This window comes from Notamacropus eugenii, chromosome 6 (genome assembly GCF_028372415.1).
Source record: "Notamacropus eugenii isolate mMacEug1 chromosome 6, mMacEug1.pri_v2, whole genome shotgun sequence".
Taxonomy (NCBI): Eukaryota; Metazoa; Chordata; class Mammalia; order Diprotodontia; family Macropodidae; genus Notamacropus; species Notamacropus eugenii.
The window spans coordinates 70,294,276-70,321,858 of NC_092877.1; the positions used below are offsets into that span (position 1 = coordinate 70,294,276).

At 37.7% G+C, this 27,583-nt stretch overlaps 1 protein-coding gene across 1 annotated transcript; it reads left to right on the forward strand.

The window, feature by feature from the left end:
* Positions 1–27,483, forward strand: LAP3 (leucine aminopeptidase 3). Its single transcript, XM_072620346.1, has 13 exons — positions 1–226; positions 1,521–1,636; positions 3,772–3,826; positions 5,346–5,451; positions 6,502–6,661; positions 7,694–7,858; positions 9,713–9,871; positions 14,419–14,543; positions 16,655–16,743; positions 18,025–18,127; positions 22,753–22,832; positions 26,060–26,169; positions 26,933–27,483. The coding sequence occupies exons 1-13, from the start codon at positions 101–103 to the stop codon at positions 27,129–27,131; spliced, it is 1,593 nt and encodes a 530-aa protein (XP_072476447.1). The 5' UTR covers positions 1–100; the 3' UTR covers positions 27,132–27,483.
* Positions 27,484–27,583: the final 100 nt, after the last annotated feature.

Genomic DNA, 27,583 nt, shown 5'->3' on the forward strand with positions numbered 1-27,583 from the left:
CCCGCCCCCTCCCGCCCGCCCGCCTCTCGGGGTTCGGCCGCCAGCCCCCTCCCTCCGCTCCACGCGCCCGCCGGAGGGCGGCCCCTGCCGCCCCAACAAAATGCTGCTCTCGCTGCCTCTTCCGGCACTGAGGCGACTCGGCGTCTGGAGCCCGGGAGGGAAGCTCCTGGTGTGCCGGGGCTTTTCCGCGCCGTCCTCCGTTCGCCGGAGCCGAGCCATGACCAAGGTCGGGGGCCGGGCCGGGGTCTCGGGTCGGTGCGCGGGGCCGCGTGTGCTGCTGGCGGGGGGCGGGGCGGGAGCGCCGCGGAGCCCCGGGCCGGGAAGGGCCGGGCCGGCTTTCCCGCGTCCTGTCCCGCGGACGCGTGTCCTTGACTCCACTTGTTAAACACTTTGTCCCGCGAAGGACGCGCGTGCGCCCGGCTCCGCCGCCGGAGGGACCTGCGGAATCCCGGACTGGGACCGGGGGGAAACTGAGGCCCTCCTCCCAGTCAGTCCCTGGGCTCCTGACCCAGACCGCCCCCCCGCCTTTAGCCGCGCAGGGAACGTGTCCTGGGTGGTCCGGCCACTCGGCCTGGCTCGAGCCTCAGGGGTGGGGGGCAGGCACAAAGGCTAGGACCGAAGCCCCTTCTGGGCCTGGCCTCGGGGGTCTGGGGGCCGCCTCCCGCTACGTGCTCCTATTACCGAAGAGGCCCGGGTCCAGCCGGCATTCCAACCCGGGGCCTCTCCTTTGTGCCTTTGTGTAAGCTGCCTGGAGATATTGATCTGTGTAGATAGATATTCTATCCAAACCTTCGTAGCGCCACTTCAGGTCCCTTTCCGGTCCAAGCCCACCCAACCTTAACGAGACCGAAGGTCTCCCAGATTGTCAAGTGCAGAGCTAGAGTTGTGAACTGGGTTCTTTGATTCCACATCCAGTGTCGCCGAAGCTTAGTTTTCTAACGTAAAACGTGGATTAGATAATGCTTCTACATAGGCAGTATACGTACCTGGGTTGTTTTGAGGAAATGTGTACACCTTAATGAATGAATTATTGTTATTTGATGTCTGGGACCTCCGAAATGGGGGTGGAGGGGTGTGCGTGTGTAATGGAAACAGCGGTCATGGGAGATCAGATGGGCTGATTTCATTGTTTCACTTCAGATTTTAAACATTTGTAGAATTCTCTTCATATAATTATGTAACAATTAAAGATCAACGACTTTAGTTTGATCATTTACAGTTGAAGAAAGCGGACCCAGAGAGTTGGCGTGTACTTTATGAGAGGTCACACGGCTGCTCTGTGGCACTTTGTTTTTTACTTATGCTGGGAATCAGGTTTAGCGTGACTGACAAGAACTTCCAGCGACTTCTCGGGGATACATTACTGATAAAATGTATCAAAAGACAATGGGACCTGATTAAGATTGAAACAAATCAGTCCCGTATTTGTAAAGACAACTCAAGTTCTTGTGGAATTTTGAAACTGAAACTGTTGCATATTTTTTATGCTTTAGGTTTATGTCTTTTAAATCTGTTTTCAGGGTCTTGTTTTAGGCATCTATGCCAAAGAAAAGGATGAAGATGCCATTCAGTTTACAAGTGCAGGAGACAAATTTGATCAACTTGTTTCTGGAAAACTTAGAGAACTTTTGGCCCTGTAAGTTTTCATCCAGTGAAGTCTTTTCTTCAAGGTTGGGGAAAATTATTTGTGTGGATGAAATAGAAGTCATTTTCAAGGTTTTTAGAGAAAATAATTCATCATACCATCGTTTTTAGGAGGAGAGATAATCCAAAATAATTTGTATTTGGTTTTAGAATCTGCTCTAGTGCTTCCATTTTAATATGTGTGTTTGCTTTGGGGGAATTTATAACCATTAAAAAATGAAGCCACACTGTGAAAGGCTGATGAGGATTGAAAATTTCCCCTATTTTCCCACTTCTTCCCAATCTATGCTGGGAGAAAATAGAATCACTCTTCAGACTGACAGAAAACTCCAGCCTAAGTTGCACTTCTTTTCTGTTTCGCTTTGGGAAAGAAATGTAATATTTTGGCATTAAAGTCCTCATGGGGAGATAAAATGAATTGATAATGGTGTCAGAAAGAGCCTTTACAACTTCTTAATTAGATCAAGGGTGATGTAGTTGCAGATAACAAAAAAAACTGACCACAATGAAAACTATTTACAAATAATAATACCTTATTACAAGTACTTTTCTCATACACTTTTGATATAGGAGGTACAAATATTACTGACATTATACAGATGAAGACTCTGAAACCTAGAGATAAGAAATAACTTGGCAGCAGTCACGGAGCTTTTAAATGACAGAGTTGGGATACAGACTTGGGATGTTTGACTCCCAAGTAAAGGATCCTGCCTCTCTATCATACTTCTAATTTTAAAATTTGTCTTTGGATTATTCTACCGTCATTTGGTAGATTTTTCAAGTTGGTGTTGGATGTAGCACTAGTCAGATATATAAATACATAATTATTTGTGCCCCTTCCCACCACAATTACTGTATCTAGATACTGTCCACAGCTCTACTTCTTAGTATATAGTCTTTTCCACCACTACCTTGAAAAATATTACAGGGCTAAGCCAATACAGTGCAACACAATTTAGGGCTTCTACCATCTGATTCTTAACAGCTGCTGAGCCTTACCTACCTTGGAATAATCTCCCATGGTCTTCTATTCTGTTAGTAAATCATTCATCATCCCTCTGAATGAGAACTTCCCAACTTCTTTGGTCCTTAGTTTTCCATCATTAAGTCCAGCATATAGGACATCACAGCACATAGGGTGTTTCCATAGTAGTAATGAAGTTCCAGAATGAGCCAATTAAACAGGTACCCATTTGGCTCTTAGTCTTGGTCAGCATGTCCCAGACTGAGAAATTCTTGCTGATTGGGATTCTTCATTCATTGAGCATTTATTGCATGTCTGTAGCATGCAAGGCATTGCAAAGATTGTATCTGCCAACACTGAAATTCCACTCAGAACACGTTTCTTAAGCTGCAACTCTGCAAAATGCTGATGGATGATAATATATTACTGATAAATGTGATGTACTGTTTTTTGGGATAAGTGCATCAGATTGGTTCAGAACAAAGTGCTATTTGAGTTCTGTGGGTTGTTACCAATGGAGCAAAAGATTTTGTGAGGTGGCATTTGAGCTAGGTTTTGAATTATGGGTATGAATTCATATGGTAAAGAAGGGGGGAGGGAAGTAGATAATATGATGAAAAAAGAAATGGTAGTAGGAGAAAGTAGGGCTTTTGTTTCAAAAGAGAACAAAATGTCCTTAAAGGCAGTGAGGTCAAACTCAGATAGAAAAGGAGGCCACTAAACCATACGCAAGAATCTCTCCAGGCTATATGTTGACTTAGAAAAGCACCTATTAACATTATGTTCTATTGTATTTTTATTTACTTTTAAAAATATTTCCTAGTTACAAGTTTTATGTTTGACATTTCTGCACTAAAAGGAGTAAAACTGGGGGATGGGAGGATCCATAGAATGGTCCACTGAATTGTTGAAAGTTGGAGAGGGTTTTGAATGTCAGGCACCAGGGTCTGAAGTTGCAGGGGTGGGGAACCTGTGTATGCAGGAGTCAGTATAGCACTAGTAGAACTCTTTGAGTAGAGGAATGATGTGATTCATTCTGTGCAGAACAGAATTTGTAACCTTTGAGAGATAAGTGATAGTTGAGGTATATGGGCATGCCATTCCTTTAAAAATTGAGATGTTGTCATTTTTGTGAACAAAACCATTTTTTCTCCTTTCAGATCTGGGCCTCCACTGAAGGCAGGCAAAACTCGCATATTTTATGGTCTTCATCAGGTAGGAATCAGCAATACTGATAGTGATGAAAATAAGTTACACTTTATTGGGCTTTATAATTACAAAGTACTTTCAAATTTACTATCTGATTAATTTGAAGAGATACTGTTTTTTTAAAGACTCTTATGGTATATCATTCCAATATTAAACAATAATTCTCTTCATATTGACTTTAATTTTTTAATTATCTCAGTTTCTTGTTTTCTCATAGAATGTTACAGCTTTCAAGTTTTATCTATTTTTTGTTATAAATCTTTCATTTTTCTGTCACATTTCTTAGTGTCTCTCTCTTTCCCCTTCCCTACCCAAGCAGCTGTCCTTGGTAACAGAAATTTTAAAAAACAAAAGTGGGTTGAACAAAGCAAGCCGATACTGTCTGAGGATGTGTGGAATATTTCAGTTTATAGGCCTAGGATCATAGATTTAAAACTGGAAAGGACCTTAGAGTACCTCCAGTCCAAACCCTTCATTTTATAGGCAAAGAAAATTGAGGCTCAGAGAAGGCTCACTGACTGTAATCAACAGAAGGAGGAATATTTTTCTCAGTTCCTCAGGGTCAAGCTTGGTCCTAAAGTAAACAACATTCAGTTTCTTTTTGTTGTTGTTGTTCCTTTATGTGGTTGTATATATTTCCATCCTTTTCTGAATTGTTTGTATTCATTGTTTCTTCTTAATGGGGTTTTTTTTTTTTGGTGTATTTCTTAATAGTTTCTTACAACACAGTAATGTCCCACTCCATTATATTGATGTACCATTGGTTTCTTCAGCCCAGTTGATGGCTCTCTGCTTCTTTTTAGTGTGACTCTTTTGTTGTATTATGGGAACTTTTTCTTTCTTTGACCTGTTTAGTGTATATGCATAGCCATGGGTTCTCTGAGTTAAAGCGTATGGACACTTAAGTAACTATTTTAGCTATATTTCAAATTGCTTTCCAAAATAGCTCTACTGACAGTTTGCCTGTCTTTCTGTAGCCTTTCTGACATCTTTTTCATCTTGGTAGATTTGCTGGGTATAAGATTGGGAAAAAAAATCTTAGAAAAGCCTTATAAAAAAACTTGAGTTGTTTTTGGTTTACATTTCTCTTATTAGTGACTTGGAACAATCTTTCATGTGGTAGTTAATGGTTTGCTCTTCTTTCAAGACCTTTTGTTCATATTGTTTTATTATTTGTCCTTTGGGAAATTACCCTGAAAGGTCTTTCCACTATGTCCTGCTGTTGGTGGAAGACTTCTTACTATGGAACTCTCATAGTCAGAAAGTTTGAATTGTATCTCAGTAGTACTATTTGTAACAGGGGCATGTGTAAAAATTTTTATAAAGGTACAGGAGTCCAAAAGAAAGAAAGGTTACTATTGGTTCTGCCCTGTATTGGTCATAAGCAAGTAATAGAGGATTTTGGTGGTGCTTTCCATCTGTTTCTCCATACACATAGGTTAGTCTGTATTGCTTCTTAAATTGAAAGCATGACAGTTGAATATAAAGAAATTAAAAGTTTTTGGTTTGGATGTTTTTGGTATAGGACTTCCCCAGTGTTGTTGTAGCTGGCCTGGGTAAAAAGACATCGGGAATACATGAACTGGAAAACTGGAATGAAGGCAAAGAAAACATCCGAGTCGCTGTTGCAGGTTATTAACTTTTAAAACAATTTAATGTTCGTTAAAAAAGGTCCCACAGGATCTTGGTGGATTTAGCTTTGGAGACTGTTTCAAACAAATGAAAAAGGATATTATGAAGTCCTAAGGTGTTATTATCTTGAGTGTAGAGTTGACGTTATCATGAATATTGAAAACATATTAATTGAATTGTTTTAGTAACTGTGGTATGATTCTGCTTTTCTTTTATGAGAACAGCTCATGTAGGTATAATAGTTTACAAAGTACTGTCCTTACAATAGCCCTATAAGGTAAGTGATAGAAGTAATATTGTTCCTATTTTACATATAAAGAAATGGAGAATCAGAAGTAGAGCTGCTTGCCACTCGGGATCTCACATGGGAGAGTCAGAACTTTAGATCTTCTGATCCCAAGGCCTGCTGTGCTTTCCACTTGTATTTTATGGGAAATGTGACAATTTTCGTATGTGGTGATAGAGTTCTATTTCTTTTAAAGAACTTCATTATTTCACATCCTCTAAATAATATAGATTAAACCTTTATATTTGCAAATCAAAGCAAACAAGAAAAAGTATTTGAATGGCTTTTTGTACATGATAGTTGTAGGCAAATAAATATTAGCCCAACTTACCAGCTGTCACTTGGGAGCTGAGAACATTTTTCAGCATATAAGGAAGTTGTACAGGAAGATTGTGGTTAAACAAAGCCACATAAAATGATTTTAAAGCAGTACAAAATTAGTGTTTGATCTTTGACACCGGCTGCATCATAGATGCTTATTAAAATTGTCAAAGTTTATGTTGAATGATTACTTCACTATTTGAATTCCTAAAGTTTTGCTGACCTAGATATTAAGTCATTAATGAAGTGCTGTGTTAATATTGAACTCTATTCAGTTGCTGCATTATTGCTTTGTGTCATCTCTTTCCAGTGAGCTCGGAAGAAATGTGGGAACTTAACTAAAGCACTTTAAAGGTTTAGAAATTCCTTGTCCTTGTCCCCTCTGTTATCCTCATGTATACCCTGAAACTTGATCTGCTTTGTGATGTGTTTTTCCTTTTAGCTGGATGCAGGCAAATTCAGGACCTAGAAATTGCTTCTGTGGAAGTGGATCCCTGTGGAGATGCTCAGGCTGCTGCAGAAGGAGCTGTTCTTGGTCTCTATGAATTTGATGAGCTAAAGCAAAAAAAGAAGACTGTGGTGTCTGCTCAACTCTATGGGAGGTAATAAGGACAAAACTAAATATGATCTAGACTAAAAGACCAGTGAAGTTGTAGAGTTTAAAAAAGAAACAAAGGAACCTTGGCAGTTATCTGGAATAGTGGTACCAAACTCAATTGACTTAGAAAACCAAGAATTAACGTGATGTTGTATTGAATTTTATTTAGTAATATATGTCCTAGTTACATTTTAATCTGATTCCTGTGTACTCAGGAGATCCTCCAGTTTGATACTGCTGGAGTCCTCCTAATGAAATGTCAGAGCTGAGAGGAAGCATAGAGATCATCTGGTTCATTCCCCAACTTCTACACATACTGAGGGAGGTCCAGGTCAAACAGCTTACTTAAAGTCACATAGGTAGTGGATGGTTGAATAAGGACATGATCCAGGAAGCTCAGTTCAGAGTCCAGTGCTCTTTCTAGTGTACCTGTTGAGATTGTTGTGTTTGTGATGTAGTAGAATAAGAAAATGACATGTTAATGCTGGAAAGAACTGAAAAATAGTTGTATCCAATTCTCCATCATTTTCAGATGAGAAAATTGAACCCTGGAAAAATTAGATGACTTCCCCAAATTCACATGGCTAGTTTGTAGGAGATTTGGATCTCAATAGAACTAGATAAATTCCCTGACCTTAGAGTCCATTGTGTTTTCCATTATACCACACTGCTTCAGTTTGTCAAATTAAAAGTTTATCTGGGCCCAGTATTCCTTCTGATGCTCCTCATTTGTTTAAAATAAGATGCAATGCTATTGTGTTCTTCTAAATACAGACCAAACTTTCTTCCCAGAGCTGGTTTAAGACCTGAATATAGCTTGTAATAGGTGTTTTGTACATGTGTGCATATGACATATAATAATAAATGTACATGTTCTATGTATTATAACACCATTATGAATGTGTAACATTTTCTTTCAAAGAGAGAACATTGATAATCATTGATGGCTTATATTTGGACCAGTATAATAGCTACAAAATAATCAGTGTTGAAGGAGGGTCTTTCTCACAATGACATGTTGCACAATTTTATTTAGTGGTGACGATGAAGCCTGGCAGAAAGGAGTTGTGTTTGCTAATGGGCAGAACCTAGCCCGACACTTGATGGAAGCACCAGCCAACAAAATGACTCCAGCCAAATTTGCAGAAATTGTTGAGCAGAAGCTCAGAAGTGTGAGTCCCAACACAAGGGTCCACATAAGGTATGTTCAGATTTTTTTCTTATACTGAGGTTTACATGTTGCCCCCATTTGCTTGAGTCTTTCATTTGATTTAACTTCTCAGCACAACTGGAGATAACTTCACGTGAAGTAGAGATTGATTTTGTAACAGATGTCTTGAGGAGCATCTTCAGACACCAGGATGTTAGTGGTGGGTGGTGATGATGGTGGGTCACATTTATTATAGCACTTTCATGTGAGCTAGAAAGCACAAACAATGTTATCCCTATTTTCAGAAGAGGCAGCTAAGTCTCAGACACTTGCTCAGAGTCACATAGCAAGTCAGGGTTGGATCTAGGATTCAAATTCCTATCTCCTGACTGCAAGTCTAGCATCCTTTTCACTTCATCATCCTACCTCATGGTGACAGAATCATTCCCGAATTTTTCACCCACATGTTATAAATTGCTGCATCCACCACTTCAAAGTATGTTTGGAGGTTAGTAGCTCTTGTCCCCACAATCCTCTTGAACTTACCTCATAATCAACCTTCAGTTTGAAAAGATATGGATGAACCTTCCTTTAAGCAAGTTTGATGTGTAAACAATCAGTGAGAAAGATGGCTTGAAGGAGGGTGGGGAGAGGGTCCACTAGCAGTGGACTTTTCTCTATTTTATCTAAAAAGATATGAGGAACTGTCTTAAATACCTTGCTGATTTGCTTTGAAGAGGCCTTTTTCATTATATGAAGCAATTTGTTATAGAATTCTTGTAACAAATGCCTCCAATACATGTAAGACAGGATTTGATTTATACATTTTCAGGGAACATAGCCATATAAACTATAGTACACCTGCAGGCTAAAATTAAGTACTCAGTACGGTATTTGGGTGTGCTGAATATATTTTAGTCTTAGTAATTTTTTAAGTTTCATTAAAAGCATCTCAAGAAAAAACATTTTTTTTTTCCCATGAAAAGAAACTAGTTGGCATTTTGTGAGATGATACTGGATGGTACTCCAATGTTTGCATGTGTTTATACGCAAGACTTCTATAAGGGGAAGACATTTTTTAAAAACCACATTGCTGAATTGCTGTTTTAAACTATAAAACACTCACCTTGTTTCCTTGTTCCCTTTTAAGTGACTTTGAATTTTAATCATACCTTTTGTGTATGTAAGTATATGTGTACTTTATTTCTTGAAGACTAAAGACTTTTTCTTCATTAGGCGATAATATATTCTTAACAGTTTTGCAGAATTAATAGTCAAATGCAGTTGTTACTTCTTTCAAATGCCTCAGCCAGTGAAGGAGGAGTAAATTGAAGGAGTATTTCTTAAGCTATAGGAATTACTGAGATATACATATATATATGTATGTATGTGTGTGTGTATATATGTATATACATATATGTCTAACTTTTGCCCTTTCTGGCTTAGTGTCCTGTTACTGACTGGGGCCAGAAAATTAACAGAATTCAGCTTTAAATTTCTGCACTGCAGAAAGGACTATTGTGATAAATCATTATTGTTTAGCTATGTCTGTACGCACAGATGATGGTCACGAGATCAGAGGATTTCAGGACATAGAATTGCAAGTTACTGTAGGTTTCATCTGAGCACCCACATTTTACAGATGAGAAAACTCAGAGGACCTGCTGTCTTCAGCTTTAGGGTAGAAACTGTGGGAATATACACATTTATTCCCCAAAACCAAAGTAAATCATAGGGATTTGAGAAACTGTCATCTAAAAATGCATGTATATTTTAAGTACTGTTACATAAATTCTAGAGACAGTAAGTACATTTTTACATTGATATTTTTAAACTTCTTCTGAAATGAAAATAAGAAAACACATTTATTCTGATTTCCATCTTTCTTGTGTTCCTTCCTTACAGGACCAAATCTTGGATTGAGGATCAAGGAATGGGAGCCTTCCTAAGCGTTGCAAAAGGTTCCGATGAACCACCAGTTTTCTTAGAAATCCACTATACTGGCAGTCCAGATGCAGATGAATCCCCATTGGTGTTTGTTGGAAAAGGAATTACTTTTGATAGGTAAATTGTTGCTATTGTATTAGAGTGAATAAAGTACTGGTGCTTTGTAGATTTTTTTTCTTTTTGGGGTTGGACTTGTTGATTACATTGGGGTAGGGAGAGATTTGGAATTTTACCAGTGCAGGTCCATAAAAATTTTGAATAAAAGCCAAGAACAGGTTACTGGTACACCAGAATAGTTTGGTCATTGATTAAACAGACTTTTGGGACACAGTTATTTAAAAAACTAAATCCACTTTTCTCCATTTTATCCTAAAAGGTAGAGGAACTGTCTTAAATGCTTCATTGAAATTTAAATATGCTGTGATTAGAGCATTATTCTGATGTACTTCCTAATTTAGTGACTCAAAAAAAAGGAATGGGAGGTTAGTTTGGCAAGACCTATGGTGAGTTCATACTGGTTCCTACTAATCACTTCCTTTTGTTTTTTAATTACTTACACATCATCTGTTTAAAACATCCATTCCAGAATTTTGCTGGAGATCAATGTCAGAATTGTATGAAGAGGCCTGAACTCATTTAAGGCAGTTAGGTGTACTCCTGCTATCCTGGGCTTTGTTATCATCTTCACCATGGGGTTTTTGTTGTTTTTCTTACACTTTTCCACTTTGTAGATCATTCTTTGTAATTGATATAAGAGAAATCAAACGGAAGTTAATCTGATTTTTCATGTTTCCATCCTAAGGAATGGGCATTGTCCTTTTCTTGTTCTACATTTCTCTCTGAATATAATTATTGTTCTTAGCAATGATCTCTAGATTCACTTAATTCTGGGTTCCAGACTTTTTGATGCTATCCTTTGGCTTTTTTTTTCTGTTTGTGGTTCTGTGACCTTCTTTCCATCTGTAGTCCTTTTAAAGTATGAGTTCATTGCAGTCACTTAGATTTTATTAGATGCCTTCTCTATTTGGCATTTATTCATTCAACAGATCTTTAGTGCTTGCTGTGTACAAATTACTGTCAGTCACTGAGGGAGAGGTGATGGTAATATTTAGATAAAATGTGATTCATACCTTTCTGGGAGCTTATAGTCTAGTAAGAAGATATAACCCATGCAAGTATCTCATGTGCCTTTCTTTTTCATCAGAAGTATTTGAGACTCTCATTGTAAGAATTTCATTTTTGAGAGCCTACTCTGCTTTGAGCTGTGTTCTTTGAGAATCTGTGGCTGTTGTAACATACCTATCCCATGTAAACCTGCCTTCCAAAAATGGTAAAAAACCATTTTGGTAGAGTTTTAACCTTCTCCATCCCCCGTGCAGGTATGCCAAGGTGAATTAACCCAGAGATTATTGAGGGTATTAGCTCTCTTCTGCATTTTTGCAGGAATGTTATTGTTAGAATTATTTCCTACTTCGTATTTCTCATTCCTACTTCAGTGCTCCTCCATCCTTGTTAGGTAATTTAGAAAATACTCTCACTTTACTGGTTCTCTAGATAACAGAACAGTATCCTTGGTATCATAGTAGCTCTTTGTCTGAAATCATATGTAAGGTTGAGCCCTGATGGGCTTTAAGCCTTTGAATGGAGTGTGGATTGGCACCCTGTGTGCTGCCCAGCATGGGCATAGCGACCGTGCACTGAGGCTGCCCCTGCCACAGATGGTCTCTTCTGCTTGTGAGTGGCAGCCAAGTTTGTTAAAGTCCTTCCTATGCAGCTGCTCTTCATCCTGAATTTTCCCTTGTTACACAAGTATAGAATGGCTGTCAATCTGTCCAGTATTTTTTTGTCTATTAAGATTTCTAAGATGATAATCACAGTCACTGCTCACCATTTCTGCTTTACCAACCAGTTCTTCCTTGTGGGTCAGCATGAAATATTTAGTAATTCTTTTCTTGGCTTTTATCTTCTGAGACATAAAATTGTCATCTCTCAGAGAATAATCAGGTCAACAGCTGGCATTTATAGAGCTCTTTAAGATTTGCAGAGTGGCTTCTATATATAAGTGATTTGATTTGGTTACAACAATACAGTTTACCTGAGAGGTAAATATACTTCAGGTATTATTATCACCCTTTTACAGATGAGGCTCAGAAAAATTGTGGTCACATAGCTAGTAGTTAGCAAGCACTTATTAAGTAGCTGTTGTGTGCCAGCACTGTGCTAAGCACAGCAGTGTGTCACCCAGATCCCTCATCACAGTAAGACTACTGCCCTTTCTACTGCATCACAGTAAAGAGAAAGTAGAAATCAGTGAAATCTGTCTTGGAAGTTCTTATCTTACGTGTGTGTTTTTCTTACCATTTATCACACAGATTTTGTAAATAGTACTTTTAAGTTGGTGTTTTGGGCACCTGTAATTCTGAGAGTAATAACCTTCTTGGCCATCTGGTTCTCATTCAGTGCCTGTGACATGAATGAGAATGAGGAGGCCAGTTTTCCAGGTTAACAAACTGGTAAGTCAAAGGAGGAAATTAACTTAGGGAGAGGCTTGTAGAGAACTTGGTACCTGAACTACATCTAGTTGTAACCTTCTCTAGTGTCTTCTTATATGCCATTTCCCCTTATTTTTCATTTCCTTTGAGTTAAAATATCACTAAGAAATTTTATAAGGGTAGGTTTGTGACATGTAAATTCCAGTCCTTCCTTGTTGTACACTTGGCTACTTGGTAATGTGATCATTGGTTCTTGTACTTTAGAATTTGGTTGATAATTTACCCTTTAGATGTTTATTTTTCATTTTCAGAGTGTTCCCTTCTTGTAGGACTTAGCATGAATTGCTGAGTTGTAAAAAGGAGAAAACTCACATGCAACTTTCATAGGGGATATAGCAAGATGAATTCTCCCATGTCCCCTTCTGTGCAAAGCTTCCATGCACGATTTTAAGGCACTATGACCTCACTGTCTTGGCTGGATAATTGGACTACTCCCATAAAATGGGTGATAAGATTACCTGTTTAGAATGTTTAATCAACAAGCACTGTATTAACCATGGGGTTACAAAGAAAGGTAAAAAGTAGTTCTTTTCCTTGAGGAGCCAATAACATGATAGAGGAGACAACATGTAAACAAGGATATACAAACAAGATTTATGTTATATTATATTATATATATATATATGGATGGATATACTTATATATGTATACTGTAAGTATATACTTACATATAAATATATATAAAGTATATTTATTATACTATATATGTATGTATGTATGTGTGTGTATGTATGTATATATTTTTATATATATATATATATATATATATATATATATAGTATAATTTGGACATAATCAATAGAGGGAAGACTTCTAATAGAAGGTGGGATTTTTGCTGGGATTTGAAGGAAGCCAAGAGACAAAACTGAAGAGGGGGAGAATTCCAGGCAAGGGAAATAGCCAGCGAAATTAAAGAGTTGAGAACGGAAGGTCTTGTTTAAGGAAGAGCAAGAAGGTCATTATCATTCTGTCCCAAAGTATGTGGTCAGGGATAAGGTACAAGAAGATTGGAAAGGTGAGGGGGCGGCCATGAGGGGTTTTAAATACCAGATAGAGCATGTTATATTTGATTGTAGAGGTGTTACATAACCATTAGAGTTGATTGCATGGGGGAAGAGAGTGACTTGATCAGACCTGTGCTTTAGAAAGATCGTTTTGATAGTGGAGCGGAGGATGAACGGGACCAACCATCACGCTGTTTCAGTAGTGTAGACATGAGGGGATGAGGGCCAGTGCCAGCATGGTGGCAGTATCAGAGGAGAGAAGAGGACTTATTTGAGAGATGCTCCAAAGGTAAAATCAACAGGACTTGGCAACAGAATGAATATGAGGATTGAACTGGAATGAGTTGACGATGGTAGCTCAGATGGGAGCCTAGGTGAGTAGGAGGCTGGTGGTACCCTTGACGGTAATAAGAAAGTTAGAAACAGGGAAAGGTTTTTATAGGGAAAGTAATGAGTTCAATTTTAGACAGTGAATTTGGAAGATCTATGGGACATGCAGTTTGAGATGTCCAATAGGTAGTTGGAGATGTGAAACCGGAGGTTAGCATTTATAAATAAATCTAAGAGTCAACAGCATAGACATACTTGAATTCATGGGAGCAGATAAGATCACCTACTGAAATAGTATATAGGGTAAATGAGATAAAAGGTAAAAAAAAAAAAAAGGTAATGTTGAGGGGTTAATGAGAGAATAGTAAAAAATAATTTGAATTCCCTGATGGAAACAACTATTTGGCAACAAAACGTTACTAACTTTTTATGATGCACAGTAATAATACTCTGATTTACCATAACTAGACACTATAGTTTTTTTTTTTTAGAATAATTTTGATTCTTTTAAGAGTGTTACATGTTTTTGATTCTTTTTTGATTTGATTTTGATTTTGGAATAATTTTGATTCTTTTAAGAGTGTTACATGTTGATTGTGACAAAATTAAAAGAATTTAAATGTCCCTTAAGGATTCTAAATTATTTTTGTCAGGCATCTTTGTATGATTTTTAAAGAGGAATTTTGAAGGTTATTTTCAGAAAGTAAGTAACATTGGGCATATCTGTCTACAGTTGAGACCAGATTTCTCATTAATGTTATTCTCTGTTTTTCATCAGTGGTGGAATCTCAATCAAACCTTCTGCAAGCATGGATCTTATGAGAGCTGACATGGGAGGGGCAGCAACTATATGTTCAACCATCATCACAGCAGCAACTCTAAAGTTACCACTTAATCTTATTGGTAAGTCAGGAGTGGGGAAAAGGAGTAGGAGAATTTTATAAATCTGTATATCTTGGAGAATTTGTGTGAATCATGCTGGTTATATAAACAAGTGAAAAATGGTGCAAGGTTACATTGCTGATATGGCAACTGCATAGACTTTTGGAGAACTCAGTGGACCAAGATAATAATTAACAGTAAGGGTAAGATCTAGAGCTGGGAAGGATATTAGAGGTCATCTAGTCCAGCTCTCTATTTTGTAAAGAAAAGAAGCACTAGAAAGGTAAAGTAATTTGTCCAAAATTATATCAGTAGCAAATAGGAGAGATGGGATGAACCCAAAATATTTACTAATAGATTGGTATCAATTTAGAGGGAGTTTTCTAGTGCACTAACTATCCTTGGTCCCGTTCTCTTAGACCTTTGTATCGGTGCATTGAATGAAGGCCTAGAAATCATCTTTTCACATTTGTAAATGACGTGAAGTTGGGAGGGATGGCTGGCAATTATGAGTCAGGAACTCTTATGATCTTGATGGCCTAGAATGGTGGGGTAAGGCAAATAAGGTGAAATTGAAGAGAGGCAAATATAAAATTATTTGCTTGGATTAAAAATTACAACATTTATAACAATGTAAACGGAAAGAACAACCACAAAACAAAAGGAATTTTGCAGTTACAGAGGAACAAGCATGACCCCAAAGAAGAGATCCAAGAAGACACTCCCACTCCACATTTTTATTATAGATACACGCACACGCACACACACGCACACACACACACATGCGCACGCATATACACATAGATTCTTTGCTTGTATTGATGTGCTGATTTTTTTCTCATCTTCCTCTTTTTATTTTATTTTCATTAACCTTAAAAAAAAGTGTGTGTGTGTGTGTGTGTGTGTGTGTGTGTGTGTGTGTGTGTGTGTGTGTGTGTGTGTGTGTGTGTGTGTGTGTGTGTGTGTGTATGTGTGTGTATGTATGGCTCTCCGAGAAGGAGAGGGGAAGGATACTGGAAGAAATTCTGAAATTACTTAAAATACAAAATTATATTGAACAAAAAAAACACTTTTTCCAAAGACTAGGATTTAAGACATTTAGATTATTGCTGTGAAAAATATCTAGGAAGACAGTGCAGAGCAAACTTGTCATGGGTTACGGTGTGATATGTCACTGAAAAAACTTACAGAGTTATGGGGGTTAGGGACATAGCACTCCTTAAATCTGGAAAATCCACATAAGATGTTTTGGTCCTCCCTTTGTGCCAGAGAAGAAGTTTGAATTATTATGGTATTAAAAGATAAAATATATTGATGTTATACCATACTATACACATATTTTATGCATTTCTGAGTTTCTACACTTTTTTCTGTATCGTCTCTGGCTTCCACAAAACTCCCCCCAAAATTCCCATATAATTTCTTATGCTGACCCTTGATATATCAAAACTGTGATGGATAAAGTCACGATGGGGAAGGGGTAACTGTACTATTACATTAGGCATTATAATGTCCAGAATAGAGGAGACAGTATTTCTACTGCTGCGTATCTCGAGGTCACTCTGCACCTGTAGCATTAAGTTCAGTTCTTGTCACCACAGTTTAAGGGTTAGGGTTTAGGAACTGTTTTATGGCACCCTTGCTTTGTTTAATATGAGTTATCCAAAGCTCCTCAGATTCAGGAACCTCCATTTCTGCTTTTTTTGATGTCTTCTGTCCCCATCTCCTCCTTCACCTGCTGCATCATGAAGTACTCACTATGTGATTAATAAATGCTTTCATTGATTTGAGAAAGGCTTTAAAAGTTCTGCTGGCTACACTGTAGCCAGCTGCTTCCTAGGCAAGCAGAGCTCTTATTTTTTCATTCCAAAACTAAATTGTGTTGTGTTATGCAGATAACTTGATTTAGAGAACAGGTAGGTTACTTTTACAAAAATATGGAACAGCATAAGCTTTCCAGCTGGAGCTTTACTCAAGTGAGAACTCGATGGTGATGGACTGAGAGAGGCGGTAGTGTCTGGGGGTAGTCCCCCTCATGAAGGAAACTTTGTCAGAGTTCTGTTCACAGTTCTGGGTCCTTTTGGTGTCGTTAATAGTATGTTCATTGTGTATGTGTGTTTGGTTCCCCTCAGGTTTGGCTCCGCTTTGTGAAAATATGCCCAGCGGGAAGGCAAACAAACCAGGAGATGTTGTTAGGGCAAAGAATGGGAAAACAATACAGGTATTTACATACATTTGCTGCATATCATGATCCAGTGATCATCAGATGAATTATTCAGGGATACGAAAGTGCTTTGGAAGATGTAAACCATTCCGCATATCTGCTCGGGTGCCATTTGTTTCAGAATCAGAATTTTCCCTCATGTCGTCTCTTCCCAGTCCCACCTCTCCCACAGTTAGTGTGTCTTGCAGTAACCTTTTAATGGAAAGAACCTGAGACTTGGAGACAGGAGGTGGGTGGGGGAGGGGGAATGGATCCTGGTTCTGATACTTAGTAGTTGTGTTGATTAAACCTTCCTGAGCTGTGAGGGTGATTCTTCTGGTGCCGCCTGCTTTGCACAGTTGGAAGAAGAGTGCTTTGTAAATGCTAAAACACTATATTTGAGTCATTGTGTAATAAAATTTAGTACCTGGACTATAGCCAAGATGTAGGTACTCCATGTTAAGTTACTTTTATTCTAGAATATTACAGACAAACCTCTCTGCAACATGGATGCTTAGCTTGCTGTAACTCAGTGTCTTTGTCCCCACTCCCAGTTTGTCTCCTTTTAGAAGAAAAGGCACACAGCTCAAATACGTTGTCATTTATAGATTGCTTTTATGGTGAGGCGTGAGGCTGGTCCTCTGTGGCTCTAGTCCTGATAATGTTGTATCTTGACATCTTTAAGCTTTTTCTTTCTCAAGATGTTGGAATGATGGTATAGATCACTTTCATTCATTCTGCTTCTGAAAAAGCCCTCAGTTGGCAGTATCAAGGGGGACGAAGTAAGCATCAGATTGGCCACAGGGAAGTTTAAGACACTTTTTCAATTTAAATACCTCATGGATAATCTAAGTCCTGACTGATACACATGTAAATTGGTTATTTTGCTCTCTGAGAGAGCAACAAGCATAGCTATTGTGGTAGTGGCCATTTCTAATTGATTACACATAATCTTGAAGAAAAGTGGTTTGGCATAAATAACTCTTGAGTCCCAGCCTTGGATTCCAGAAAAAAGCTCCACCTCTGTGGGCCTGGCCAATCAGTTAATCTCTCTATCATTGAGCCAGAGGTTCCCTAAGGGCCCTTGTAGATCTTTAAATCTTAGTGTGGTGGTTGTGAGTGTATGAGTTTTATTGCCCTACAAGGCTATAAACTCAGGTCATAGACGGCATCTTGTCCAGACTTTTATCCCTCTAGTACCAGACACAATGCTCTATACATTATAACATCAGTAGATGCTTTGATAAGTGTTTGTTGAATTGAATTTTAATTTTTTCTTATCTTTTATTTTATTTGAAGGTTGATAATACAGATGCAGAGGGGAGGCTTATATTAGCTGATGCTCTCTGTTATGCCCACACATTTAATCCCAAGGTTATAATAAATGCTGCAACATTAACAGGTAACAAAATTCTCCTTTTCCTTTATTTAGGAAGAATTTATTTGCTATATTGTTTAATGTATGCAGTGTATGCTTAGAAGGTCACTCTTTGTAGATGAGAACCTAGCACTTGTGTTTGAAGGTTTTTCATCAAAATAAAATCTTTAGAACATTTAGATTTTTTAATATTAAGTATGTTTTTAGGTTTTTAGCCTCTAGTGTAAGAATACAAAAGTAATCTGATCAGTCATCCATCTAGTATCTAGTCCATTATTTTGAAAATGGCATCAACAGATGTTATGTAGTAAGGACTACCCAGAAAAGAGAGGTATTTATTAAAAGTTCAGATGATCAAATTTGGAGTCAGGAAATCTGGATTCGTTGCTTTTTAAGCTTTGTGACCATGGAAAGTTATTCTTTGAGCCCCATCTATAAAAACAGGGATATTTTGCTACATTATCTAACTTAGAAGATAGTTGTCCAGAGGCTCATAGATATAACTTACCATGTTGCTAGTACTATCACAGATTTCCACTTAATAGTCATGTCCTCCTTGAATTTATCTAAAGTTCTTATTGCTGTATACATTCTTTGCACTACCCTCTTAGGAATGACCTTGCTATGTCTAACCATACATACTTTATGTGCCTTCAGCTTTGTACTAACACAGCTGCAGTGCCTGTGCCTTAGTTAGAACATCCAGAGATTAGTGACCAGCTTTGTTAGCTCTGCTCACCATTTGGTTTCTTGTATTGGAGCATCAAATTCCAGGAAACAGAAACTAGGCAAAACCCTTTGTTTTTTCAGAAACAGGAAGGAGGTGGAGCTTGAGCTGAACTAATGAGTTTGTTTGATTCCTCACATGATTCTAGAATTTTGGAGCATGGAGAGGGAACTGAGATCGCTGAAACCCATCATAACTTTATCAAAGCCAAGATTTGCTGTAGATTCACCTAGATCTTTTTTTTATGAGGTTTCCAGATTGTTAGATCCAAAGAAGGCTATAGGTGTTCTCCCTAATTTCAGCAAAGCCTGTGACAGAGGCACTCATACTACCTTCTTTAAACAAGGTGAAGCGATTGGGCTATGTGATCATCTGGTTAGCTGGATTTTGTATCGGTTGAATGAGTAGATACAGACTTACTGTGATGTTCACTTGGAGAGAGTTCTCCAGCGGAATGTTGTAGTAATTGGTCCATGACACTCAGCTCTTCAGTGTTAGATCAGAGTATCAATGGGCTATCTATCGAACTTGCAGATAGTATGAAGGTGGGAATGACAGTCAAGACTCAAAAAATAATCTTAGCCTGTCACAGTGCAGGACCCTAAGAAAATAAGATGAAAATTAGTAAATTCAGGTGCAGTATATTAAGAATTTGTGAGAATTGCCCATTTTTAACTAACTGGAATTCAGATCCCAGTCACCTGAGGTCAAGTCTAATGTTCCTACTACCCTCTCCTCACTGTGTCTCCCAATTTATAACATCATTTACTTTACATCTCTACGTATATTTAGGTGATGCCACTACCTTAGTGATACTATCTTCTTTATAAAGGAATATGTGTTCACATACCCTTGGGGGAATATAAGTAAGGAAATAAAGAGATACATGCTCCCAGAATCAAAAAGATCATAAAAAAATCGATTTAGACAAAATGTTGAGAATAATTAAAGATGATGTGTTCCGGATTACTGTTTTTTAAAGACCATTTTTTCTTGTTTGATAAAGTTGGGAGATGCTTCTCCAATAACAATATTTACAAACTGAGACCACTGTCGTGTGTTGATGTAATGGGACAAGTGTTAGTAGAAGGGAGGTGCCCGAGTGCCAAATGTACGTTACACATGCTACTTGTAAGGAGGTTTTCCTGTGAGAAGACTTGGGTACATTCAAATAAAGCTTTATTTTAAAGAGCGTGTTTGTATGATAGCTTGTAATAGAAGCTTGTAGATTATATTTACTTTGTTATTTAACAAGCATCTTCTCAGTTAATGACAGGTGAGAGCAGGATGATACCGGTATTGCCTCACCTTAATACCATGTTACTTAATTTTTCATGGGGTTTTTTTATCTGTTAGAGGTTTGATATGAATTAATCGTAATAATTAGGATCTCTGACCACTTCATTATAACATGACTCAGATTTGCCTCTTTGAAAATTCTGGATCATTTAATAGTACTACCTCTGTAATTGGAAATAAAATAATCGATGCTGTTTGAAGTACACAGTAGGCCCTTGAGTGCCCACCCTCCTGCTGGTTCTCATTAAGTATTTATTGATGATAATGTTCCATTACTTTTAGCACACGGATTGCTGTTAATTTGATGCAGGGCTCTGAAATGATGTCTCCTAGTTTCTGTTACCTTACAGCTCTGAATATAAACCACACATTTTTCCTCACATCTGGTTCATATAAAATCTAAATACACTTTGAATATTTTAGCATATCCCACTTTGTACGTATTTTTTTCCTTTTTCAAAGAGCTCTTGTTTTAGGGATGAGGACTTAAAATTCTAATGCATTTGCTTTTTAAGTTTGATTACATCTTTCCCTTAACAATCTTTGCTGTAATCATGTAATACATGGGGCTAATGATATCTGTTATCTACCTCAAAAGAATATTTTGAGGATAAATGACAAAGCATGTAAAGTTCATTTATTAATAATCCTTGTAAAAAGTTGATCAATATTGCCAATATTTTTGTATCATTACAACTAACTGGATTTTTCCATGAACATGCGAGGAAAGAGCTAGAAACTGGATAACCTAGCATTTGCTACTCAAAACTATACAGAATTTATTAAGTTTAAAAATTAGACACTGACTGCCAGCCACTGTTATTCTCCATTGAACTCTTAGTTTAGTGTTATAAATATTTATAATTGTTTTTTAAATTGTACAATCCTTAATCATTGTAAAACAATAGACATATCAGTAAGAGAAAGCATTTGGATTTTTCTTGACTTAATTTTCCTGTGAAGGGGCCACATAGTTCACTGATGACTACTGTGTGGGATGCAGTCAACTTGAAGTCAGAAGTATGAGTTTGCGTTTTTGATGGGTCACTTCTGCCATGAAGTTGGCCAAACCCTTTACTATCTCTGAGTTTCAGTTTCTTCATCTCTAATATACTGGGAATATCCGCTGCCCCATTACCTTACAGAATTATTCTGAGAGCCAAATGAGATAATGAGTTCTTTGTAAACTATGAAGTCCTGGGTACTGTGAAAGGTGGTATTATTAAATCACTCCTTTTAAAATGGCAGGTATAAAGTAATTTCTTCTCCTTTCCTCTGGGAAATTTGCAAAGGGACTAGCAAGAGGGTAAAAAAGGGTCTAGAAGTTAACAAGCATTTATTTGTTAAGTGCTCATTATATATCAGGCAGAAGAAATGAATGTATGAAGTTCACTCACTAGACAGTTTGCCAGTAACAGAATGACTCATAGCTTAAATGTTGTGTGTTTCTTTTACATATGACTTACTATACTGTACATAATTCCTTAAAGATTTTCAGAACACCTGTAAATGTGGTTGATTCTTTGAATAATATCCTAAATACATTGCTGATAATGAAATGTCATAGATCTACAGTTACACAATATTATTCTTAAGATGACACCAAAAATGGGAATGTAGTTTAGTTTAATACCAATAAAATGTTTTTCCAAAGATTTTTTTTCCATTTTGATTTTTTAATTCTGAACTTAAAGCACTAAAAAGAGTATTTTCATAAACATATCAGAAAACAAAAAAAGGATCCTCTGTGCAACTGAATTTTTATACTGCTCTTTTAAAAATAATAATAAATTTTATACATTACTTCTAAATCTGTCCTGCTTGTTTGTACTTCCTTCTGAACTTTATTCTATTGTCTTCTGTACCTTTAAAAAAGTTTAAATGACCTTCTTCCCATTGAAAATAAAAAGAAATGAACTGTTATAACAAGTAAGTATAATCAAGTAAAACAAATTCACATAGTGGCCATGTCCCAGACTCAAAACTTGAAATAAAAATGTTTAAAAATTGGGGAAAAAATGCCCAAATATGTCATTTTCTGCACCCTGTTTATAACACCTCTTGCCAAGAAGTGGGCAGCACACTTTATCATAGGTCCTCTGGAGACACAGGTGGTCATTGCGTTGATCAGAGTTCTTAAGGTTTCAAAGTTGTTTTTCTTTACTGAGCGCTGTCCTTATAAAAGTTGTTCCCCTGCCTCTGTTCACTTCACTGTCTCAGTTCATACTACCCAGGACTTTCTGAAATTGTCTCCTTCATTTCTTACAGCAATAATTTTCCCCTACATTTATATGCAGCAGTTTTTTTTTCATCTGTTCCCCAGTTGTCTAAGAAGCAGTTTAAGGGGCTTCCTCAGATTCAGTTTGCTGTTTTTCTTCTCCTATACCCTCCCCCTCCTTCAGGATCCAGGAGTTTGTTTTACTTCTGATTTTCTCTGCGTGGTATCATCCTTGTTAACCTCTGAACATGTATTTTAAAAAGTCTTCCTTAAAGTCTAAACTTCTGAGCAGGATAGTAGCAGGGAAATTATTTTTAAAACATAAATGAAGATTTCAGTTCAAAGTAGTTCCCTGCCCCCCTCTAAGAGACTGAAAAAAATAACTTTTTGGATTTTTTTTTCCAGGTGCCATGGACATAGCTTTGGGGTCAGGTGCCACTGGAGTTTTTACCAATTCAACCTGGCTGTGGACGAAACTCTTTGAGGTAAAACGTGTACTAAGTTTTATGATCTAATAAATAATCTGCATAATATTGATTGAAATACTTTTAATACTCTGTGTAACTTTTCCTTTTTAAGTTGAAAACAGACTAAATCAAATGACTTTTAATGAAAAAAATAGAGAAAAATCAACTTTAATAATTTCTAATGTTTCATCATGGCCTGAAGGCTCAGTTTTCCTGAGTGTTGCTGTGCTAGTGACATGTAGACTGGCAGATTCTGCCAAGCTGGAAACGGACTGTATGTCTGCACTGTGAGAGTGGCTCATCCCCAGACTATTGGCTTTCAGGTTGTAGTTTGCTTTTTTAATTCAGCCATGAGTTGCCGATGTAGCGCTGATAACAGTAACTGTCATGTGTGTAGCACTTGAAGGTTTGCAGAGTGCTTTAGAAACATCTCATTTTATTCATACAACAATCCTAGACTGTAGCTACTATTATTATTCCCATTTTATAGATAAGAAAACTGGGGCAGGCTGAGAGTGGTTAAGTGACTTGCCCAGAGTTATACTCAAAGAGTTTGTGATCTGCATCAACAGAATACCCACATGGACAAAATAAAATCAGAATTGTGGGAATAACATGCCCTTTGCCTTCTCTTCCCACTAGCTTTAGACTATGATGGTTCATGAGGTACAGCTTAAAGCTTATAACAAGTGAGAAGTACTTTATGTTATTCGTAGCTTGAGATAATTTTCTGAAATTTGATCATTAAATAATAAAATAGTATATGGAATGAAGATTTATCTGTTAGCCAACTAGTGGCTTATCCCAAGATAATTCTCTGCTGACAAAGGGAGTAAGAATGAAGGTCAGTTATTACTGAGCAAAGTCCTTGGTCTCTGATCTAAAGCCTAAGGTTGCATATGATTCAGTCTCACATAGGCCTTTTGAGTTATATTTAAATAGTTCAAGGAACCGTCTTAGCAAGGCTGGTTCTCAGAAGGCAGAAATCATTTGGTGGTCTGTGCCGAAGCTTTTCTTGGTTGATGTGTCTTGTCAAGAACTCCTGCTCCCTTCTATGCCATGCTGAGGCATCAGAGTAGGAATTAAGTATATCATGGTCTTGTATGTTGTCAAGACATGTAAGAAGATCATGTCAAAATTGTCCTATAGGAACATACCCATAGTCCTGTGAGCCTGGTATTTGTCGGAGATCTAGTCAGTGTAGCCGACCTAGTCCCTCCCATTTCATTGTCCCACCTCCACCTGCTTTCTCTAGTTCTGAAATTGGTTTGATCTACTGCCACTCAGCCTCTAGACGGCAGTGAACTCACACCTTTTCCAGTTTGTGGAACCGTAAAATCCTTTTGTGTAGTTTACCTGGAGTAAAATAGGAATTTTTCAAAATTTTAATTTCCCGATTAAGGGAAAATCAACAAAATAGTAGCATAGAATTAAATTGTATTTATAGCATGTACTTTGTTGACACTGACTTCAGTTTAACTACAGTTGAGAGATTGTAACACCTGGCCTTGCCTTTTTCTAACCTCAAACCTCTTAGTTACCTAAGTTAGGTTAGTTACCTTAGTTAGGTTAGTTACCTAACCTCACTCAAACTTCTAGTCCAACTTTGGTTTGGGTTGACCTTCCTCCTGGGTTGTTAGGATCTTCAGTTGCCCCTTCATCTCTGCTTATCCTTTCTAGCCTTATGCTGCGCCCTGCTGGCACTATTCCTGTAAGTGAGGGAAACGGTTGTCTCCTTTTGGCCTTAAAAATCCCTCTCCCAAGTCTCAGGTCATCCCTGACTCACCTTCTAGTTGTCTGCTTTTGTCTCTTTTCTATAGATGTGACTTCAGATCTTTCCCTAACTGTTTTTTCTGACTTGCTTGTTTTGCCTGAAGAATATCCGCTACTCAGGCTATTGAGTCTGGTTGTACTTTTCACTGAACGTTGGCTTCTTCACATTTTGTTCTGAGCCAGCCCTCAGGCTGCTTTTGCTAGCAAGAGTGTGGTATAGTGGACAGAGAGCTGGGTTGACATTCTGGCTCCACACGGGGTAGATGCAGACTGTTGGCAGGGCTCTACCTCATAGAACTTCAGTTTATTTGGAACTGCCTCCTTCACAAGGTGGTTGTGAGGCAAGCACTGTGTGAACTTTAAAAGTCAGGCAGACATGGGAAGAGCAGGGGTTTAGACTCAGAAGCCTTGAATTCAAATCTCAAATCTTGTGAGTGTCTGTGTGATTTGGGGCAAGCCCCTTCCCTTTGCTGGATCTTAGTTTCCTTTCTAAGGGTTTGGACTAGTCCACTTCAACTCTAAATCAGTGGTCCTTGCAATCTAACATATCATTAAAAAATCAGGGATTGTTACTGTTTTGAGAAGCAGAATCATGTGGATAGAAAATCAGCCTTGGTTTAATCCTGCCTCTGATCCATACTGGGACCTTGGGCGGCTCTCAAGGATTATAAAATATAGACAAGTTGCTGATCTGCAACAGTGGAGGGAGTTTCCATACCATGTGTTCATATCATTTTTTGAGGACGCAAGTCCAGATTCCCTATTTCCCTCCCATAAACCTTCCCCCCAAAATTAGCAACTATGTGTAGTCTCAGTGGTTTAAGGCCATGTTTCCCTGAGTGCAGTTTGTATAACGTTTCCCTCTGATAGATCAAGTAGACTCCTGTCTCTTCTTCATGCAAAGCCCTTGCTCTCGTTAGGGATGTCCAGTGGTACTTTTTTGTCCTGTCTGAAATGCTTTAAGTTCATCTGCAAACCAGTTGGTTCTGGACTCTATGAAATATATAGCATTTCTCAGCCTAGGTGTCCAGATTGACCCATTTCTCCAGGTTCTTTGCTGACCCTTCATACTTCTCAGGAAATGATCTTCCAGAATCCTGTGATCCATATTTTTAAAAGCATAAATGAATAAGTATATATGTATACACAGAATACAAATATATGTATGTGTATGTACATATGTATATGTATTTTTTTAAATAGGTAATTTTCACCAAAGAAACAGGAGAGTTTTGTTCTCTGATGAGTACGCCATCCTTTATGATGTTACCTTCAAGATAGCAAATCTAAACTGCTTTGCTATGCTGCATCTTAAATGTATATAAATGTGAACCATTAGTGTTGTGTATTTACTCTAACATGGAAAGTATCTTTGAGCAATTTATATTCCTGTCTAGTGTATTATTATAATAAGCTCAAGTAAGCTCATACAGCTTCAGCATTTACCACTCATATACCTTTCTCTTCCGCAGGCAAGCACTGAAACAGGGGACCGCATGTGGAGGATGCCTCTCTTTGATCATTACACAAGACAAATTGTAGATTGTCAACTTGCTGATATTAATAATATTGGAAAATACAGGTGTGTAATTAGCGGAAACTCATGGTTTTACTAATGGCCCAACAAATTACTAAAATTATTGTACTCTATTTTGTCCCTTTAAAAAATTATGTTATACTTCTTTATCTCATTGGTTTAGTAGCTGTCGTTTGTTTATTGCAAGTAGTAATGAAATCTGAGGGTTAACTGATGCTTCTTCAAAACTTCTTCCCTTTTTAATGTGGTGTGTGTGTCTGTGTGAAGGAGAAAGGATAAAGAGCCACAAGACTATTCCCATGGGAGTCTACTTTAATACTTTTTTCTTTACTATTTAGATCATATCTGAACATGAAGTTTGTAAAAATGATTTCTCTATAGTCTCCGAAGTTAGGTTTTTTTTTTTAATTTAGCTACTTTTGATACAAATGTTACATGTGCTCTCACACAGAGGGAGGAAGACTCTCTTTCCAGAGGAATTGTCCCCACCTACATTATTTTTCTTTGGGATTAAATAATTTTCTTAGCAAATTCCTATTCTAGCCTTGTAGACCTCCTGGGTTCTTGAAGGCAGAATACAAACTCTGCCAAATTTGAGCTATAAAGCCTTATGGATGTGTCTGCCGCTTATGGCCCAGCCTGATTAAACTCCAGAAAAACTGATCTCCAGAAAATTTGCCACAAAATTGATTTTATTCTTGACGACATGGCTCATCTACTAAGCCTTAGAGAGTTTGGCATGTGCATTGATGGATTTTCAAAGTGTCCATGTAATTACCTAAGCTTAAAATTTTGAATTTCTTTTCAGATCTGGAGGAGCTTGTACAGCTGCTGCATTCCTGAAGGAATTTGTAACCCATTCTAAGTGGGCTCATTTGGATATAGCAGGAGTGATGACAAATAAAGATGAGGTTCCATATCTGAAGAAAGGAATGTCAGGAAGGCCTACAAGAACCCTGACAGAGTTTCTAGTTCGAATGAGTAAAGATAAAGAAAATTCTGAATGAAGTACTGGTCTTAAAATTCTTTTATTTCATCTTAAATTGGATAATTGGGTTAAAACCATGTTTTAATAATAGCTTCCTAAACCTGGAGTGAAATGAAAGATTTTTCTAGCTTCATGGATACAACCATTTTATTTTACAGATATTCAGTGATGAAAGGCAAATCTTATATGGGACCTGACAACAGATTTTTTAAAGTGTTTATAAATTAATGTTGATTTTTTTTTTAAACCATAATAGCCTTCCAATTTGTATAACTGAATTGAGGTAAAATGCTAATTCCTTTAGATTTGCTACCATGAACAAAGTTACTATGCACTACTCTTAAGCAATAAACTCATCTTTACTTTCTGGAGTTAATAGTGGTTTTTTTCTGTGCTTTAAACCGTCACTCTAACGATTTTCAATTACTTGGCCTCTCCCTTTTGGCCATATATGATCAAAAATAGCTCATG

Coding starts and splice junctions, on each gene's coding strand:
- LAP3 (XM_072620346.1), top strand. CDS start 101: ATGCTGCTCTCGCTGCCTCTTCCGGCACTGAGGCGACTCGGCGTCTGG. Junction 227..1,520: donor GGAGCCGAGCCATGACCAAG/GTCGGGGGCCGG, acceptor ATCTGTTTTCAG/GGTCTTGTTTTAGGCATCTA. Junction 3,827..5,345: donor TATTTTATGGTCTTCATCAG/GTAGGAATCAGC, acceptor TTTTTGGTATAG/GACTTCCCCAGTGTTGTTGT.